The sequence below is a fragment of the Malus domestica genome, chromosome 03 (assembly GCF_042453785.1).
Source record: "Malus domestica chromosome 03, GDT2T_hap1".
NCBI lineage: Eukaryota > Viridiplantae > Streptophyta > Magnoliopsida > Rosales > Rosaceae > Malus > Malus domestica.
This window is the reverse complement of record NC_091663.1, coordinates 19,387,001-19,408,034: the sequence shown is the minus strand read 5'-3', so window position 1 is coordinate 19,408,034 and position 21,034 is coordinate 19,387,001. Positions and strand designations below refer to the sequence as shown.

The following is a 21,034-nucleotide window of genomic DNA, read 5'->3' as shown; positions in this document are numbered from 1 at the left end:
CCCATAATATTTTTTTATTAAAGAATTAATCTACCTTTAAACCCAAATTTATTACCTAAACTATCATCTCAAACCCAATTCAAAATATTAAGGTATCGTTACACGTATTCTCTTTATAAAATAACATGTAATTGAATTTTTTTATTTTTTTTTAAAAGAGGCGTCCTTGCCCCATCCCCTTTCTTTCCACTAGCATTTCCATGGATATATTTTTTTTGCTACCAAACCTAGACATTTGCCTTTTTTCTTTCTACTAATGTGGATAAACAACAAATCAAACAATTCATCCCTTTATATTTATCAACAAGTAAGGAAGTTTATAATCTAAGAACATTGGTAAGAAGTTTTTCAATTTTCCAATTGCAGAAAGTTTAATAAACCATTCGGGATTGATGAAAAAAATTGAAACCCAAATACTCATATTCTAAACTTAAAAAAAAAAAAATTGAAATCAAACTAACATAATATTCATAAATTGAGTCATACTTTTTTTGGAAGATTCAAAACTTCAAAATTATCATCCATCAATAAAAAAAACTTGTTTTTTTTTACAAGACATATTAGGGTTTTAACCAGAATAAACGTATGATAAACAAGAAGTGATGGTAGGTTTAATGGATTTATTGATAAATTTAATTTTTATTATTAATTTTATTTTGTACTTAATATTAATTATAAAATAGAATAAAATAAATAATTAACAATTAAAGAGCCAGAGAAAACTCACTTTGGAGTATAAACCCTAGCTCTCTGTTTCCAACACTACTTCTTTACTCTCTCTCTCCTCTCTCCTCTCTCCTCCTCCCTCGCTCCATCCATTCGCCGCCGTAACATCCGCATCTGCAACAATGTCATCCATGCTGGTACGCTCTCTCTTTCATTTCTATGCTCACTTCATTTGCGTATAAGCTACTGTCCTGTGTTGTGCTAACTGTTTGTGAAAATGCCTGAACCGGAAAAATTGAAACCGATAACAGCAACCACAGATCATACTGTTGAAGGAGGGTACGGATACATCGCAAGGGAAGGCGCAGCTGGTGAGCAATATAAACGCCTGCACGGCGGTGGCCGATGTGGTGAGGACCACGCTGGGCCCTAGGGGCATGGACAAGCTCATTCACGACGACAAGGGTAGTGTTACTATTTCCAACGATGGCGCCACCATCATGAAGTTGCTTGATATTGTTCACCCCGCCGCAAAGATCCTTGTTGACATCGCCAAGTCTCAGGACTCTGAGGTATGGTTTTTGGTCGTTACTGGGTTTTTGGATGTTATCCGACTTCGATTTTGCGTAATTTCAAGCTTAAGAGTTAAACTTGTGCTATGGAATCACCGATTCGGTACTAGTGAACGTTTGGTAGTAATGCAGATGGAGTGCTACTTGAACAATGTATTTTTTTTAGCATATGTAGTGGTTAGAAGTGGGTGGATGGCCTTGTTCGATAAAATTTCTGCTTGGAAGCAAACCCGACAGCCGATTTGATGTAACAGGAAATTGTTACTGTGTATCCTGTGTTTCAAATGGTGATATAGCTTTCTTTATTACATCGTTTAGGAGATATTTAACCATTGTTTTCGGTGCAGGTTGGTGATGGAACCACAACAGTTGTTCTGCTTGCAGGGGAGTTTTTGAAGGAGGCCAAGCCTTTCATAGAGGATGGGGTGCACCCACAAAGTTTGATAAAAAGTTATCGGACTGCTAGCTATTTGGTATGGTGATAGGAATTATTTTCAATTACCATGTCTGATTCTTATTAAAAAAGTTCTATGATTGAGACGTTTGCTCTGGTCTCTATGTATCTTAAATATTACACATTGTGTATAGGCAATTGAGAAAATCAAAGAACTTGCTGTAAGCATAGAGGGCAAAAGCCTTGAAGAGAAGAAAAACCTGCTAGGTAAATGTGCAGCTACAACACTTTCTTCAAAACTCATTGGTGGAGAAAAGGAGTTTTTTGCATCAATGGTCGTGGATGCTGTCATTGCAATTGGTGATGAAGATCGTCTCAACATGATTGGAATAAAGAAGGTAAGTTCCTAGAATAGATCATATGAATACCTCAAGCTGAATCCTTTGCCTATATTAAATATCTCTCTGTAATCCACCAACTGTGTTAATAAGAGTTTTCCAGTGGCTTTAGACTTTGGACTACATTTCAATAGACTGCATTCTTTGAAATGATTAGAATAAGACATGTTCCATGAGCCACTAGGATATTTGTGTAAGTTTGTTCTCCGGCCCTTGTTTGGTGTGATTTGAGGGTCTTTAGTCCCAAACTTAAATTTGATTTCGTTTTGTTAGCCACTGTGCAGCTTATCCGGTGCCTTTGACACATTAGCCTTAAGATGATATTGTTTGTTTCTTTTCAGTACTAGTTAAGCACAATGTAGGAGTAAAAATAAAGACTTGTTTTAAGCCTCGTAAAATGATTTCTGTATTAAAGGGCTGTTTTAGTGAAGTTCACAAAGAAGAAGTTTGTCTTCTTTTGGTATCCTGTTTGTTTCTTACATATTCTTTGTGATTTTATGTTCTTAAGATATCCCTTGGATGTGACTAGATTGAGACAGAAACATGGGCTAATTATATCTGATGAGACGAAGAATATGTGGCTGCGACAAGATATGCAGATGAATAACTGCTCTTTTATCATTCTAAAGTCAGGTATTCAACCCAAAACCAATTGGCGATGGGTTGAGAGGCCTCATGATTTTAAAATAGATATGTAATGCTTAGAAGTTCCATGTACTATGCATTTTCTATGGTTGAATTATTGAAACAATTTGTCAACCTGGTAAACCAAACTGTGGATAACACCTAGAAACACAACCAGGTTCAAAAGGGCAGATTTAAATTTGTCCTGCAGTGTAGGAAGTCGGACTTGGTTCTCATTATAAGCTTTGGTTGCTATGGATGTCGATGGAGATGAATAGTATGCATTTAAAATTGCACGTAAAATAACCAACAAAGTGCACATTGAGACTTGGATTCTATTCTGATATTTTTGACCAGTGGTTTCCCGGGGCAGAGCTGTTAATTGTTTTTCTCCATGGGTTTATGAAAGCTAACTGGTAAGGACACCATGATGGGTGCAACCATAACAAAGGAGGTCAGTGAGGTACATGCTGGTGTTGTGAGAGGAATGGTGGTAAGGTATACGATTAGAGGGAGGAGACAATGGATTGGCAATGGGAGGATTATATAGAGTTGAGGACAAGAGAGAAAGAGATAGAGGTACAACAATAGCGAAGGAGGTTGGTGAGGTACAGATTGGTGTTGTTAGAGAGGGCTGGTGGTAAGCTACACGATTGGAGGGAGGGAGGGAATGGGTCGACAATGGGATGAGTATATAGAGTTAAGAAAGAGAGCAGGAGATAGGGGTAGGGTGGGGTTGGGGATGGAAACATAAGGAATTGAGAGATGAGGCGTGGGATATAGGTAAGTTAAAGACGTTACGGGATTAGCTTGGATAGGATAATCACTAGTTTAGCTTCAAGGCATATTGAACAGAAAAATGGATGAAAACTTCCAAATTTTGTCCAAGTTGAAGATAGATGGTAGGCATGAAGGAAAGTTGTCCCTTCAAATACTACCATTTTAATTGGGATTATAAGGGACAACTTTCTTTTATGAGTAATCCATCTTTTGCCTTAAACTTGGACAAAATTTGGAAGCTGTAATCCATTTTTCTATTCAAGATGCCTTGAATCTACTGAGCTATTTTACCCCAGCCAATACTCCCTAGCAACTCACCCTAAAACTTGTTTGATTTATATATCAACATCTACAAATAAGCATTAAGTTCAATAAAGGAACTCAAAATATGTATCACTTTAAGTTTTTTTTTGCCAAAAAAATGCAAATATTTTAGATAAAATTTTAAGACATTTGAATTTTGATTACTGTGTATGAGAAAAGAGTTCGATGCCAGTATGTTGTGATTGTTTTACATTCATTACACCATGTTTTTTTATTTCAACAAAAATTACATTATTTTTTATTTATTTTTTGGCTTCAAAGTCCGTCTCTTTTTTCTTTTCTTTGTTATCTGCTTTTTTTGCTTTAGACTCTTGCACTATGTTCTGACTTTTTTTCTGTGACAAGAATTGTTGTGGGTATTGATATTTCTTGATTGTTTTCATTGTAGTAAAAGAAAGGTTAGTAATGTTACACTGCCTTCTTCTCTTTGTGACATTTTGAAGCCTTATGTTTGGCCTATTATTATTACTTTTTATTTTCCTTTTGAAGTGGACAACTAGTTTTGGGAAGACATGATAGCTTGAATTGAATGATGTGTAATGAGAAACTGGTTGCTTTACAGGTTTCTGGTGGCAACATGCGTGACTCCTTTTTAGTAAATGGTGTTGCCTTCAAGAAGACATTTTCATATGCTGGGTTTGAACAACAACCAAAGAAGTTTCTTAATCCCAAGATACTTCTACTGAACATTGAATTGGAACTGAAATCTGAGAAAGAAAATGCTGAGATAAGGTAAAACTCATTCGTTCCTTTTGATATATATATATATATATATATATATATATATATATATATAAGGTCCTACCCAGTGCACAAGGCTCCCGCTTTACGCAGGGTCTGGGAGAGGTGAATGTCGGCTAGCCTTACCCCCATTTATGGAGAGGCTGCTCCCAAGTCTCGAACCCGAGACCTACCGCTCATGGGCGAAGGCACTTGCCATCACACCAAGTGCGACCTATATATATATAAAATACTTGAATTCTTTTACAATTTGTTTATGCTACTTGAGGTTTTTCTCTCCACTGCAGATTGTCAGATCCATCCCAGTATCAGTCCATTGTTGATGCAGAATGGAATATTATTTATGACAAGTTGGATAAGTGTGTGCAGAGTGGGGCCAAGGTTGTTCTTTCACGGCTGGCTATCGGTGATCTAGCAACACAGGTGGAAATTTCATCTGTGTCGCTACAGTGAAATTATGAGGTTTCATTGTTTCAATTTTGATAACATGGTTGGTTGATAACTTGATATGCATGTGATAATTTATATCATCCTGATAATAAAGTAAAATTATATTTATGACCTTGTTAAAGGCGTAGAGTTTTATTGACAAATTTTCTTCATTTCTTTCGGTGAACAGTATTTTGCAGATAGAGATATATTCTGTGCTGGACGTGTAACTGAAGAAGATCTGCATCGGGTAGCTGCTGCCACTGGCGGGACTGTGCAAACATCCATCAACAATGTCATTGAAGAGGTTCCTACCTCGTGCTTTTTCAGACCATATTTTATGTAGAATTGTGGGCATTTTTTCCTAGAGTTCTTATGTTAGTGCCCTTCTTGAGTTGGGAAGCATCTCGCTTGTTCTCAGTAAACTAAATTGTTTAGTTTTGTTGATTTCTAGGTTCTTGGAACGTGCGAGTGTTTTGAGGAAAGGCAAGTTGGAAATGAGAGGTTTAATATATTTAGTGGATGTCCATCAGGTAGGACAGCTACAATTGTTCTTCGTGGTGGAGCTGATCAGGTATGTCATTTGTTGAAGTTACTCACTTTGGCATGTGTGCATAATAAGTCTTTGTTTCTTGTTTTCTTTTTCGAAGTTTTGTTTTTCATTCTGACCTCCGTTATTTGCTGGGATTCTTATTTAGTTCATTGAGGAAGCTGAGCGGAGTTTACATGATGCTATTATGATTGTCAGAAGAGCGCTAAAGAATTCAACTGTAGTTGCTGGTGGTGGTGCTATAGATGTATGTGTTTCTTAGCAGTAGTTAAATCTCACAGTATATGAGAAATATTGTAATGATTTTTTTGTTGATTTTGGTGGCAGATGGAAATCAGCCGGTACTTGCGGCAGAAAGCACATGAAATCAGGGGGAAGTCTCAGTTTTTCATTAACTCATATGCAAAAGCTCTTGAGGTATGCTTTGTTGGCCTTTTACGTTACACTGTAGTGGTTTAAACCAGTGCCAATAGTTCTGCTCACCATGGAGAATTTTAAGGGAGCCCAAATAATTCTCTATTTAATATTCGTCTACTTCTATTTTCTAACTCATTGATATGGAAGGATTTACTCCGGCAGTTTCCAAATTAATATTTAGTTTGAAAGTTTTGAAATTTAACATATAATCTTGGAAAATACTGGATCCTATGTCTAATAATATAGTTTTTTCTTTCATCCAAGGATTTCAGTTCACTTCTCAATTGTAGTTGTTGGAATCTGTTCTAAAGTTGCACATTTGCAACAAGTTGCGTGCGCTTTGCAGTATTAAGCAGCTAGAGATTAGTGGTAAAAACTTAAGGTTTATACTTTTTAGTTTTTCCTTTTTGGTCAACAGGGTCTATACTTTTAGTTTAGCAGTTTTTAGATTTAGTTACTTTTGAAGCAGTTCTCCTGGATTCAACTGAGACACAATGCCAGAATGAGCTGTCAGCATAGCCTACAGAGATCTAGGTTTTTAACATTTTCATTTGGTTGGACTTTGTGAGGAGTTAAATAGTTTTAGTACTTTAATGTAGGTTGGGAAACTATTTCCTCAAGCACCTAAGGTTGGTACTGCTTCTGCCATGTAGAGTGTAGTAAGATAGAATTTAACCTACTTATGCTACGAAGATCATGTTTTTTTTATGTGGCTGGGTTTTAGTGATTTATATTGAGAGTGCCAGAAGACTGGGTTATGGTAGTTTAATAATTCTCCTTTCGTTCTATTTTTCTCTTTGGGTAAGTGTTTTTTTTCTGTTGGTTTAGGTGTTTCATGGACTACTGGTCCGTGCTTATCTCATTCCTTGTGTTATCTCCGAATAATTATTCTGTTTCTTATGAACAAAAAACAAGAAGACTGCAGAGCTCATTGTGGCATTTATTTGTTATGGGGTTAGGATCCCAAGACACCCATTTTTTGACACATTTTGCCACCTATTTTGTAGAGACCACTTTGTAATGTATTTCAACGTTCCATACCTTCTGTATTTCAACATCCATACCTTCTGTATTTCAAGTCATCATTCATAGATAATCCTTGCTAAAAATTAGACAAATCCAAAACCATTAATACATTCATTTGTAATGAAGAAAATGAATGAATGTGGTACTGTGAAGAAACATTAAAATGACCATCATTTAAGCCAATGGTCATTAGGTTTTGGATTTGGGTGATTTTTTGTAGACATGATCTTTGAGGGAAGATCTAAAAGATGGTTCGGGTATTTGAAATACCTTGCAAAGTGGGTCCTACAAAATGGGTGTAAAAAAGTGTCCTTCGATCCTGGCCTATATTTATGATTTCTCACCACTCTTGAAATTAGTTTTACCATATAAATATTTTTTTTTTTGTCTTGAAAAACATTAGTATGATATCTAGATAAGCTGCAAGTTTGGGATAGAATAATTCATGTGCGAATCATCTAGTTTTGACATTATTGGTTGGGGAGTGTGTCCGTTGAGTTCTTGTGGAACTGCTAGTTCTAACTTCTAAGTTCATTTGTTGTGGTCTTGATGGAGACGATGAGCATGATACATTTGATGTTTTTGAAGGCTTTCTTGATATAGAAAAAATAAACACTTCTGTCTACTGCGAATGGGAGCGTGATACTGATTGAATGAAGCATAAGTATTGTCTTAATCAGCAGTGTTCCACTAATGTTGCAGGTTATCCCACGACAACTGTGTGATAATGCAGGATTTGATGCGACTGATGTGCTAAACAAACTTAGACAGAAACACGCGCATCCATCTGGTTGGTTTCTCAATTTGTCTGACCTTGCTTATCTATTTATTTCATTATTTTGTTTGTAAGTCACAGCTCGTGTTGGAGCCAAAGCAAACATTCATTTCTTCTATTTATTGAAGGAAAAATTAATCTGTTAGCTGCAAAGAAGGATGTGATGTGTTGGATGGTTATTTCTAGTATTTGGCTTTTGATTAGTGATTAATTATACTTGTTTGCTAAACTACTCAATACTTTTTAACAGGCGAGGGTGCACTTCATGGAGTTGACATCAACACAGGTGGAATTGCGGATTCATTTGCTAACTTTGTCTGGGAGCCAGCAGTTGTGAAGGTTTCCTGTTATCTTTCTATCTGTAGATGTGTTACATGAGTGAGAGATTTATTAGTTTTTAACAACATAACACTATCATTTCCTGTAGATCAATGCTATAAATGCTGCTACCGAGGCTGCTTGCCTTGTTTTAAGTGTCGACGAGACGGTAAAAAACCCAAAGGTAATGTGAATTCTGTTTTCTATTTATTATGATTATGCCTAGCTCACTTTCATATCATTTAAGTTCTTTAGATATTGAGTGCGATACAAAAAAAAAAAAAAAAAAAAAAAAAAAAAACTTACGCTTCTCCGTCTTCCACCAAATGCATTTGTTTCAGATGTTTCATATTTTACGGATAAGTAAAACAATGTCTTATTTTTTGTTTTTTTTTTTTCTTTGTACTATTTATGTGGAAATGCAGTCTGAGAGTGCACAGGGAGAAGCTGCTGCAAGTGCCATGGGAGGTCGAGGGCGTGGAGGTGGTCGTGGGCGGGGGATGCGAAGACGGTAGATTTGAGAGGGTTCTCAAAGACAGTATTTCGGTTAAAGCATACAGTTTTGTCATTCTGGTTTATGGCGTGCTTTCGAGTTTTATTCTATTTGAATTGACGAATGATAATGGCTGTATCAACATGCGTACGAGAGTCCGCTTCTCAAATGGTTGAGAACTCTGAATTCTGAGAGCGATAGCATTTTGTGTTAGCCGGTTGTACTAAGTAGTCATGGGTGGGGATCGGCAGCGTATCTGTAGTTTGAACTAACTTGCAAGTGCAAGAGTTGAGATGTTAGCGTTTTTGTTGGCATTAAAACTATGCTTGGTGGTGACCAATTACGGGAGCTTTGAAGTCTATTTGCTCTCTCAGTTGCCTCTCGTTTTGATGATTAAATGCGAAGTTTGGGCCTTTTTTTTTTAACCTAATCTAAACTGCAGAAGAGGTTTCGAACTAGAGTGCAGAAGAGGTTTCGAACTAGAGTGCATAAGAGAACATTTGTTTAGCCAATTTGACTACTATCACGTGCACTTTTAGGCATTGTTTAGCAAGTGATTTTTTACCACAGTTGTGTAAAGGTGTTAAAGTCATTGCATGATGGTATGGTTCAAATTTCGTTAGTGGTTAAACTAACATCTAATCTAATAAAATCTATCACTTGACAAAAAAAAAATTGGGTTTTTATCACAAATCATCCTTGAATTTAACCCTCACCAACCAAATGGTCTTTGAAATTGAAAATCAATTAATGTAGTTCTTGAAAATAGGCGTTGCAAATCAATGTGGTTATTCCGTCACAATTACCGCAGTTGTGTAAAGGTGTTAAAGTCATTGCATGATGGTATGGTTCAAATTTCGTTAGTGGTTAAACTAACATCTAATCTAATAAAATCTATCACTTGACAAAAAAAAAAAAAATTGGGTTTTTATCACAAATCATCCTTGAATTTAACCCTCACCAACAAAATGGTCTTTGAAATTGAAAATCAATTAATGTAGTTCTTGAAAATAGGCGTTGCAAATCAATGTGGTTATTCCGTCACAATACTGTTAAAAATTTCGTTAAGTACTGATGTGGCATATAAATCGATCAATATAGTCCCACAAGTAAGTGTCCCAAATCAATGTAGTATTTCCGTCACAATTCTATCAAAAATTTTGTTATGTACTGATGTGACACAAATGGATCACACAAGTCTAATTAAATTTAAAAATTATAATTAATTTTAATAAATTAGAGGCATTTGTTGATATGCCCCTTGAACTTGTATGCAGTTGCCAATTTTCCCCTGAATTTTAATTTTAGCCGATTACCCTCTTGAATTTTTTTAAATAGCCAATTTCCCCTTTAAACTTTAATTTTAGCCGATTTCCCCCCTGAACTTTATAAATAGCCAATTCCCTTATTGGCGTATAGATTTTAAAAACTTTCATTCAATTTTTCATCCATCCAATTTTTTTTTTCCTTTTTGCCCTCATATAGTTGTCATGTGTTGTTTCTGTAAACAAGATGGATGGAAAACTAGATGAAATTTTTTAAAATCTAATGCCAAGGGGGAAATTGGCTATTTATAAAATTTCAGGGGGATAATCGGCTAACTATAAAAGGTTAATGGGTGATCGACTAAAATTAAAGTTCAGGACGAAAATTGGCAACTCCATACAAGTTCAGGGGGCAAATCGACAAATATGCTAATAATTTAATAGTTAATAAAAAGTTGTGAACTAAAAAACTCAGTCTTGCAATCACCTTCAATCTCAGTCCACATTCTTCTACCTTCTTCCCTGTCTATTCTCTAAAAAAAAAATCTCAATACACCCATCTTTACACATTTCGACACCCTTCGCTAAATTGAACCTGGATCGAGATCACCTTTGGTGACGACTTGGCTGATTGGCAATGACACATCCTGACCTGGGATGTCCATTAGGACTTCGAATCGAGCTGTGTTGGCTGACACCTGGAAGGTGACAAAACCATAAAGTGTATTGATGTGGAAGATGTGAATAAATTTAAACCTAAAAGAGCCTAAGTACAAAAGTGCATGGTGAGCGGGTATGAACCCATTTCACACGTGATGACAGAGCATAAGTACAGTATAGTACATTACAGTAAAATAGGGTGAGAATTATACCATTGATGGTAATTATCTACCCCAAGATTTGCCAATAATCCTCGTCGGTACGAAAACTCTGCTACTAGAACCTGGAGGGACGAAAAACAAGGGTGAGTTGTAATACCCTATAAAAATTTAAATATGTGATTATGTGGAAAAACTTTATCGATAAGTGAAAATGACGAAAATGCTCCTAGTTGGCTAAATGTAATTTTATGAGGATGTATTTTATCCTCATATATTTTATCGTATTTCTTGGTATATTTGGATAGAGCTCAATCTCACAAACGCATAGGCGCAAACTGTTTGTGAAACGGAGTTATAACGAATGAGTTATGAATGAGCAAAGTTAGGGGTGAAATGGTCATTTGACCATAATCTGGATTTCTCCAGATTATTGTGAGGTGCCACAAGTGTGACAGTGGCTGGGAGAGAAATGGGCATTGCCCAATCAGAAAACAAGGAAGGAGAGGAAATGAGAGAATAAGGAAATAAGGGGAAAGAATCGGGTTACCCTCAACCCGTGTGACTCGACCCGTATGACCAAACTTTCGACGCTGATTCCGATGTTTTCCCAACGAGTTGGGTGACGCCACCACTACCAATCCATTCCTCGTCATCCCAGCTTCCATTCCCACCCAATTTGGATGGTTGTGGGTTACTATTTCAAGACGACGAACGTCGTCTTCTCCGGTGAGTCCGAGAGCACCCTGATAGGAGCATATTTATGCGACTTAGTTAGCTTGTTATTATGCTTTTGTGTTGTTATTTCTTAGTTATTTTAGTATTTCAAGCTATTTTCGTGTGTTTTTAGGTCCAAAGGGCTAAGGAGGCAAGAAAATGGATTTTAGAGCATTTTGGAGCAGTTTTGGGTTTGGAATTGATATCACATGCTTGGAGCAAGGGAGATGGACGAAATTGAAGACCTAAAGATGCTAGGATTCCTAATTGAAGAAGGAGTCTTATTTGAAGATGGATCCCTAGAAGAATGAGGATTCCTACTTACACAAGGATTCCTACAAGAAGAAGGAATGTTAAGCCAAGGTTTCCTACTTTGGTTTTAACCTTTCCTAATCCTAAAAATTCCCTAAGTTCCAGCAACAAAGAAGGCTCCAAGTTACATTTAGATACTCAAAAAAGACTCCTCGATACCCTTGAGTCCTTACCGCACAAAACACCACCTTTCTTTCCTATTTTCTGCACCAAAACCACATTCCCTTTCTTTCCTAAACCCAGCCACACCTCCCTTGTCCCTTTCTCTTCCTTGCCATGCAAGGGAGAGCTTTCCTTTCCTTTACCTTGTTTCACATACCCTTTTCCCTTTATTTTCAATCCTTGCATCACTTACTTTACCTTTTTCCTTAGGATTCTGATTTTTATTCCTATTTCCCTTTAAGTTTTGGTTTAATTTCTGTTACCTAAATTGTTTCCTAGCCTTAAATACCCTAAAGTCTTTAAATAAACACCCTAGCCGCATTCAACCAAGGAGAAGATGGCCTTTCACTCCAAAACCAAATTTGCATTTCTAAACCCTTCTCTTTGCTGCTTTATTTTTCCATGTTTAGTTCGTTGTTTGTTTGTTTGTTTGTTTTCGTGTGAGTTTATGTTTGAAATATTGAGGACAATGTTTGATTTAAGTGTGGGGGGGGGGGGGGTAAACAAGCTGTTTTGCATGATTTTCGTGGTTTTTATTCACCTATCACTTACAATGTTGTTTTTCACTGTTTTTAAGTGTTTGTAGTGTGTTTTGAAGCATTTTAGTATGTTTTGACATAAAAATCCGAAAAATTGATAAAAATTCGAAAATGTTTTGAAAAATATAAAAAAGAGTCGTTTTTGTGTGTTTGTGTCTTAGGATACCTTCCAACACAATGATGAGGATTTGATTTTTAAGTACATGACTGTTAAAGAAAGTTACAAACATGGGTGGAAGTTTGATATGCTCTTTGGTTTATGCTTGGTTGTAGTTATAGTTTACAAATTTACATGTAATCATAAAGGATAAAATCAGTTTTTTGTAACATGCTTGAAGGAAGGAACTCAAACAAACGCTACATCCCTGAGAGACTTGAGCCTAAACGTTATTTGGAGAGTTATTAATCTGTGCATTCTTGTTTTCTAAGTCGTTGCATGATCTCATTATTCTTTGCTTGGTTGCTACTTAGAATGCGCTTTCATCATTATAGTTCCAAATACTAGAACTCATGCCCGTTTTATTCAAATCTTAAAATTGAGTGCATAAGACATAACAAGATGAAGTTGTTTAGTAGTTACCACCATAGCCAAAAAGCCTTCATCCCATGCAATTGTTTATAGGTTTAAACCCCTTTGAGCCTTGTTGAGCCTATTTTCTTTGTTAACCTCAATATCCCTACCTAGCCTAGAATAGGACCATCCATACCCTTGTTCTTAAAGTATGGTTGAGCATAACTTAGAAGGAAATTCCTTTTGATGAACATTGTGCAGAAAACAAGTGTGGGGGAAGGATTTCAAAGTGTATGTTTTGTGTGCCAAAGAAAAGGGCATGATTAAAAAAAAAAGAAAAAAGAAAAAAGAAAAAATCGTGGAAAAAGAAAAAGAAAAGAAAAAAGTGTGAAAAGAATGAAAAATAGTTGAAAATAAGTGAGAATGAACTCACATGGGATGGTTGTTGAAGAAAGGGTCCAAAAGTTTGAATTTGACCCTAAGTATTGCATGAATCTTCCCTTGTGTTTAAAGTGGATTTTTGCATTCAAAAGTGAATTCTAAGTGTCAAAATCATTACTTTGCTCACTATTGCTTTAAGAACGTTTGTTTCCCCTTACCTTTCTTTGTTAGGCAATACCTTAGCCCCGTTTCAACCCTTGACTTCCATCTTGAGTGTTGTGTGTTTCAATATGTGGAGTTTGGAATTGGTATGAGCATATGGAATCCCTGGTTCTCGCTTCTAAGTACTAGCATTCCGTTCATGAGATCATATATATTCATGCATTAATAATTCCAGAAATTGCTTTCTTTGTTTATAACATATGTGAATACTAGTTTTCATGTTTACATCAATCTTCTCACATATACCTAGTGTAGGGTGTGTAATCAGAAAATCTGAGTGAAAATTGAGTGCACATCTAGTAAGGAATTGAGGGAATTCTCTAAGGCATGTTACTACATTCAAAATGTTGTTTTAATTGCTTAAATGTGAGCTAGTGAATGGTGACTATGATTAAGTATGCTCGAGGGTAAGGATTGCTTAAATCTATGTGAGTGGTGATCTTTGGCATGTTATGTTTCATTGGAAATCCCTGAGGCAAATGTTGGAAGGTTTAGATTGTGTGTTTTGTTCCTTTTGTTTGTTTGTTTTGCTCGAGGACTAGCAAAAGCTAAGTGTGGGGGAATTTGATAGGAGCATATTTATGCGACTTAGTTAGCTTGTTCTTATGCATTTGTGTTGTTATTTCTTAGTTATTTTAGTATTTCAAGCCATTTTCGTGTGTTTGTAGGTCCAAAGGGCTAAGGAGGCAAGAAAGTGGATTTTACAGCATTTTGGAGCAGTTTTGGGCTGGGAATGGCTATCACATGCTTGGAGCAAGGGTGATGGACGAAATTGAAGACCTAAAGATGCTAGGATTCCTAATTTAAGAAGGAGTCTTATTTGAAGATGGATCCCTAGAAGAATGAGGATTCCTACTTACACAAGGATTCCTACAAGAAGAAGGAATGTTAAGCCAAGGTTTCCTACTTTGGTTTTAACCTTTCCTAATCCTAAAAATTCCCTAAGTTCCAGCAACAAAGAAGGCTCCAAGTTACATTTGGATACTCAACAAAGACTCCTAGATACGCTTAAGTCTTTGTCGCACAAAACACCACCTTTCTTGCCTATTTTTTGCACCAAAACCACATTCCGTTTCTTTCTTAAACCCAGCTGCACCTCCCTTGTCCCTTTCTCTTCCTTGCCATGCAAGGGAGAGCTTTCCTTTCCTTTACCTTGTTTCACATACCCTTTTCCCTTTATTTTCAATCCTTGCCGCACTTACTTTACCTTTTTCCTTAGGATTCTGATTTTTATTCCTATTTCCCTTTAAGTTTTGGTTTAATTTCTGTTACCTAAATTGTTTCCTAGCCTTAAATACCCTAAAGTTTTTAAATAAACACCCTAGCCGCATTCTCTAGGGATCATTGACCATTTGATAGGAGTATATTTATGCAACTTAGTTAGCTTGTTCTTGTGCATTTATGTTGTTATTTCTTAGTTAATTATGTATTTTAAGCTATTTTCGTGTGTTTGTAGTTCCTAATAACAAAGTTGGCAATAAAGTGCATTTTGGAGCACTTTGGAGCATTTTTGGGCCAAGATTGGATAGTGCAAGCATGGAGACATAAGGATGGACATTTTTGAAGATTAGAAGGCTAGAAATCAGCGTGTGTGTGCAAGTGTGTTGACCTACAACTACAAACATCATAACTGCCATGTGATGACATAAAATATGTTGATTGCTAGCTGAAATGATGAAGAGGCCCACGGCACATGGGCAAAGAGAAGGGCACGACATGGACAGTTTATAGGGCAGAAAGTGGGTGGATTGGTGGTTGAAATAATGAAAAACATGTGTGTGCAAATGTAAGAGGAAACACACACACATGGGAAAGATGGATAACACACACACATGCAAAGAGGGACATGGCATGCGCAGCAGGAAATAAAAAAAATGAAGGAGTGGACAACACACACACATGCAAAGAGGAGCTGGCACCATCATTCACACTTGTGCAGCACCAACCCTTGATGATTATTTCACATTCTACAATTTCATGCAGAAAAATAGGAGAGGGATAGACGGATAGTTTGGAAGAAAAGAAAGTGGAGACATCATTCACACATGGCACATGCAAAGAAGGGAGACATCATTCATACACACATATGCAAACTGCACGGACAGCTTGAAGGGAGAGAAGACAAATCTGCCGCAAGTTTGTGTCTTTTATCCTTAACCATTCACCACCCTTTTCACCACCACATAAGCCTAAATTCATATATATATTGGTGTGCAGATTTTTAGAGAAGAGGACGGAGGAGAGACACATTCTGCCGCAAGGCAGAGTATTTTCTTCTTAACCATTCCCACATCCCACAAACACATAGAATTCCATTCCCTTGCCGTGGCATCCATCCAACCTAAATGCATTCATAACCTTTCCATATACCCATACACATCCTTAGATACTTGTGCTACAACAAGGTGGTGAAAACAAAGGTCCTTGGCGTTTCAAGCTTGAAACTTTGGAGCGTTTTAGGTGTACTTCGTTCTTGCTTTCAATGTCTACTTTGTTATTTTCTGATTTTGTTGCAATTATGAGTAACTAACCCCCCTTAGCTAGGGGGGAATTCAAAGCCATGAACATACTTGCAATATGAATTGATTACCTTCAGTTGTGATTTCATAAGTTGTGAATTCAATTTGTTTAACTGCTTGATTGATAACTTATTCGTGTATGTTTATTAAGAGTGCACACTTAGTTTGCATGCATGAATATGATGCTAGAGTATAAGGGAGTTTCACCTAATAGTTACAAACTTATATTCACAAGTAGTGGAGGTCGCTTATAAACGATCGTGTTAAATAAATTCTTGGCAGGAGTTTCACGCTCATCATAGTAACGAATGCCTCGTCAATACTTATAGTTTTCATAATGCTTAATGATCTTTGATTGTATCTTTATTGTGCTGTTCACGTAAAGGACTTTTGAAGAATGCTTGAATTGTTGTATGCGCTTTCCCATCCAATTCAATAACTTAAGGAGAACTTGAAGGTTAATTTAAGCGGACTTAATTAACCTGGGGTGTTGAGTTTCATGATTGATCGAAAGAACAACTGAAAATTGGTTTATGTGCAAGTATGTCATGTGTGGAGAAGAACCCTCTAGCTAGCCCATCATCCATAGTTTACCCAAATTCGTCCAAAATCTGTAAGTTTACAATCTATTTGTTTTGTTTTCAAATTCGTCAAAATCAAATCCCCCTTTACTTTAAAGTGTTTTATTAGTCAAAATCTGTTTTGATTTGTGTTTTTAAGTGTCTTGAGTCAAGTTAGAACCTAATTTCATCCAAACCTAATTTCGTCCAAAACCATCCCTAGAGTCAGTTTAGAGTCTAATTCATTGTTTTAAGCAGTTTTGAGTCTTTTAAACTAGTTTTGAGTCTTTTTAGTTTGTATTGCATCTTTTGAGTTGATAGGAGCATATTTATGCGCCTTAGTTAGCTAGTTCTTATGCATCTCCATGGTGTTTTCTTAGTTAAAGTAGTCTTTTAAGCTAGTTTTATGTGTTTTCAGGTTTTAAGGCCAAAGGATGCAAGAAGATGCATTTTGGAGCATTTTGGAGCAAAATTGGGCTTGGAATGATTATCACATAATTGGAGCCAAGGTTTGGATGAATTTGAAGACTTGAAGATGATGATTCCTACTTGAACAAGGTTTCCTAGTTGAAGTAGGAAAGTGCTTACATGAAGGAGGATTCCTAATCGACGAAGGATTCCTAATCGACGAAGGATTCCTAATCAACGAAGGATTCCTAATTGAAGATGGATTCCTAATCACATGAGGATTCCTAATTGAAGATGGATTCCTAATCACATGAGGATTCCTAGAAGAACAAGGATTCCTCCTCCAACAAGGATTCCTACTTGAAGTAGGAAAGTTAAGCCAAGGTTTCCTACTTTGGTTTGATTTTTCCTAATTGTCCCTAAAAGTTCCAGCAATTATGAAGACTTTCTAAGCATTCTAGGACACAAAACAAAAGCCTAGAACCCTTCTGAACCCTTGCCGCACCCCCCTTTGCATTTCCTCTTCCTTATTTCCTGTTTTTATGCTTTAAAACACCTTCCTTTTGTGTTTTAAACCCTAGCCGAATTTCCCTTGCCCTTTCCTTTAATTTTCTGATTTATTTCCTAATTCTAGAATCCTTAGACTTAATTTCTGATTTCCTAATCAACCTAGGGTTTTAATTTCTGTTTTCCTTTAAATAAACCTCCTTGTTGTAGCCACAAAACATTCCACACACATCCATACAACTCCATTCACGCCAGAAACCTTTCCCTCACCTTTGCCGTGGCCAACCTTCACCCAAATCCATATTTTCTGACCCCAAACCCCCCTAGCCGTGCCATACACCCATCATAGACACTTTTCCACCATTCGACCTCATCCAAAACCATCCAAACCATCTCCATACCTTGTGCCGCAGCAAGAAGGAAGAAGGAGTGCTCTTGAATGTGCTTGCTAGTCTATTGCAGATTGCTGGAACTTTTAGGTGTAATCTTTCTTATGTTTTCAATATTTCAATTCAATAAACTTTGTGTTGTGAGTATGAGGAACTAAACCCCCTTAGTTGGGGGGTGATTTGAAACCATGTACATGCTTGCAATATGATTTGATTACATTCAGTTGTTATTTCATAAGTTGTGGATTCAATTCGTTCATCTACTTGATTGATAACTTATTTGTGTATGTTGATTGAGAGTGCACGCTTAGTTTTCATGCATGAATATGATGCTAGATTATGAGGGAGTTTCACCTAATAGTTACAATCTTATAATCACAAGTAGTGAAGGTCGCTTGAAAACGATCACGTTGAATGAATTCTTGGCACTAGTTTCATGCTCATCATAGTAACGAATGCCTCGTCAACACTTATAGTTCTCATTGCGCTTCATGATTCTTGATTGTATCTTTATTGTGCTCATCACGTAAGGAACCTTTGAGGAATGCTTTGAATTGTTGTATGCGCTTTCCCATCCAATTCATTAACTTAAGGAGAACTTGAAGGTTAATTTAAGCGTATCTAATTAACTTGGGGTGTTGAGTTTCATAATTTATTGGAAGAACAACTGAAAATCATTTTGTTTGCAAGTGTGTCATGTGTGGAGAAGAACCTCCTAACTAGCCTTTTATCCATCCTTTTCATCCAAAAACGTTTTACAATCTGTTTTGTTTTAAAGTTTCTGTTTTGTTTTCAATTTTCGTCCAAAACAAATCCCCCTTTATTTTGAAGTCTTAGATTAGTTAGAAAGTGTTTTGATTTGTGTTTCTAAGTGTTTTGATCCAAGTTTTGATCCAAATTCGTCCAAGTTCTTGTTAGGTTCTCAAAACTGCCCAGAAAGTGGTTTTTAGGCAGTTTTGAGTCATTAGGTTGCTGTTTTGAGTTTTATGTTTGTTTAAGTGTTTTAACTTTTAATTTTACATTCTTTGAGTCTAGTTTAGTGTTTTAAACTTTGTTTTTACATTATTGAGTTAGTTTTCAAGAGTTTAGCAATCCCTCATAATCCCCGGTTTAGAACGATCCCTACTTACATCTTTACTACAATTTGACAAAAGAGGGTTTAATTTGTGTGCTTATCTATTTACGCATCATGAGTCTAGTTTGGTGTTTTAAACTTAATTTTATGTTTTTAAGTCAGTTTCAAGTGTTTTAGCAATCCTTCCTAATCTCCGGCCTAGAACGATCCATACTTACATTCTTTACTACAATTGACAATAATAGGGTTTAATTTGTGTGTTAAGATAATTTTCGCATCACCATTCTACACAATCAGCCACTTCCATACACATCTAGCCGCAACCCCATTCACCCTAAAACACATTCCTGACCCCAAGACACATCTCATACACTTCATCCACCTTTGTGCCGCAGCAAGAAGAAAGAAGGGAGGATTCTTGGATGTTCGAGTTTGATTGTTGGAGGATTCTAGGTGTAATTCGTTCTATATTTACAATGTTTAATTTCTTTTTCTTTCGTTTTGCTGTAAACATGAGTGGCTAAACCCCTACTTAGCTAGGGGGAAGTTTGAAGCCATGAACATCCTTGAGATATGAATTGATTTCTTCCAATTGTCATTTGATAAGTTGTGAATGCAATTCAATTAACTGTTTTCTTAAAACTGATTCTTGTATGTTGATTAGGGATGCGTACTTAGTTTTCATGCATGAATTTGATGCTAGAACATAAATGAGTTTCACCTAATCGTTACAAATTTATATTCATGAGTAGTGAAGGTTGTGAAGGTTGCTAGTCACAATCGCGTTAATTGAATTCTTGGCAAACGTATCATGCATTCATAGTTACGAATGTCTCGTCAACACTTATGATTTTCATAGAACGTAATGATGTTTGATTGTATCTCTATTATGCATTCATGTAGGGGACTTTTGGAGAATGATTTGGGTTGTCGCATGCATTCATCCAATCCAATGAGTAAAGGAAAATCTGAGGGTTAATTAGTGCATCACGATTAATCTGGAGTGTTGGAGCTTCATAATTTATTGAAAAGCAATTGGAAATTGATTCATGTACAAGTGTGTCATGTGTGAAGAATGGACCTCTAGCTAATCCATCAACCATCTTAGTACCCAATTTCGTGCAAATCTGTCTAGTTCTAGTTTCTTGCTTTGTTTTACTTTATTTTCGTCCAAAACCAAATCCCCCTTTACTTTGTTGAGTCATATTAGTTAGAAACTGTTTTAGTTTGTGTTTTTAAGTGTTTTGAGTCAAGGTAAAACCAATTTTCATCCAAATTCATTCCTAGTGTCTAGTTTGAGTCTATTTAGTTGTTTCAAGCTGTTTTGAGTCATTCTAGTTAGTTTTGAGTCTTTTCAGCTTGTTTTGAGTTCTTTGAATCTAGTTAAGTGTTTTTACCCTAGTTTTATATATTTGAGTCAGCTTAGAGTGTTTTAGCAATCCTTCATAATCCTTGATTTAGAACGATCCCTACTTATCCATACTACAATTGTCAACAAGAGGGTTTAATTTGTGTGTTAAGTTAATTTTCACACACACCCACGACGGAATTTCATCGTTTCAGAAGCTACCACCATCGACCACCACCATGGGTCGACTCCTCATGAACCCAGGAACGGGTCCCAAGCCTTGGTTGGGGCAACGGAGTACCGGAGGTGGTGGATCGAGGCCACCAAATTTCTAGGGTTTCAGCAGGTTTCGAGACAAATTGGAGCTTTTCCTGGCCAAATTGGACTTGGCCACATGTATAAAGTTTGCTCTACTCTACTCTTTGAGATCGTAATTTCTGTAATTTTTTAGAATTTTTAGAAATAGTTGAATTGTTCTAGCGAGCCGAGGCGGTCGACCACCACCCATGGCGGCGCGTGGCCAGAGTGCCGTCAATCCTATTTTTAGGCTAAATTAAATGTTCTAAATTCAGTTTGGATATTCGTATGACGTAGGTTGATTGTTCGAACCTAAATTCACTACGATATGTTACTTGGACAATATATGAATCAACAATCTGACCGTTGGATCGTCACCAAACTTTGATTTATTATAATACGTACTATTTGAGGACCTTAGGCACTTACGGATCAGTAATCCAACGTACGGATCTTCATGAATTGGATTTGTAAGTTCGTAGAATAAAACGTCGACC

The 21,034-nt window shown here is 36.5% G+C and overlaps 1 protein-coding gene and 1 long non-coding RNA gene across 2 annotated transcripts; both read left to right on the top strand.

Moving 5' to 3' along the window:
• Nucleotides 1-702: 702 nt before the first annotated feature.
• LOC103448157 (T-complex protein 1 subunit eta) lies at nucleotides 703-8,855 on the top strand. Its single transcript, XM_008387411.4, has 14 exons — nucleotides 703-863; nucleotides 978-1,238; nucleotides 1,586-1,711; nucleotides 1,827-2,030; nucleotides 4,321-4,490; nucleotides 4,787-4,922; nucleotides 5,119-5,235; nucleotides 5,383-5,502; nucleotides 5,627-5,725; nucleotides 5,806-5,895; nucleotides 7,624-7,711; nucleotides 7,947-8,035; nucleotides 8,124-8,198; nucleotides 8,440-8,855. The coding sequence occupies exons 1-14, from the start codon at nucleotides 849-851 to the stop codon at nucleotides 8,527-8,529; spliced, it is 1,680 nt and encodes a 559-aa protein (XP_008385633.3). The 5' UTR covers nucleotides 703-848; the 3' UTR covers nucleotides 8,530-8,855.
• Nucleotides 8,856-20,008: 11,153 nt separating this feature from the next.
• Nucleotides 20,009-20,344, top strand: LOC139194228 (uncharacterized). Its single transcript, XR_011578989.1, has 2 exons — nucleotides 20,009-20,185; nucleotides 20,235-20,344. It is a non-coding gene; the product is annotated as an uncharacterized lncRNA (long non-coding RNA).
• The last annotated feature ends 690 nt before the right edge of the window (nucleotides 20,345-21,034 follow it).

Bases quoted from the DNA above. Each gene is read 5' to 3' on its own strand.
- LOC103448157 (XM_008387411.4), top strand. The intron at 5,236-5,382 runs GTTCCTACCTCG...GTTGATTTCTAG, and splicing joins TCAACAATGTCATTGAAGAG to GTTCTTGGAACGTGCGAGTG. The intron at 8,036-8,123 runs GTTTCCTGTTAT...CATTTCCTGTAG, and splicing joins GGGAGCCAGCAGTTGTGAAG to ATCAATGCTATAAATGCTGC.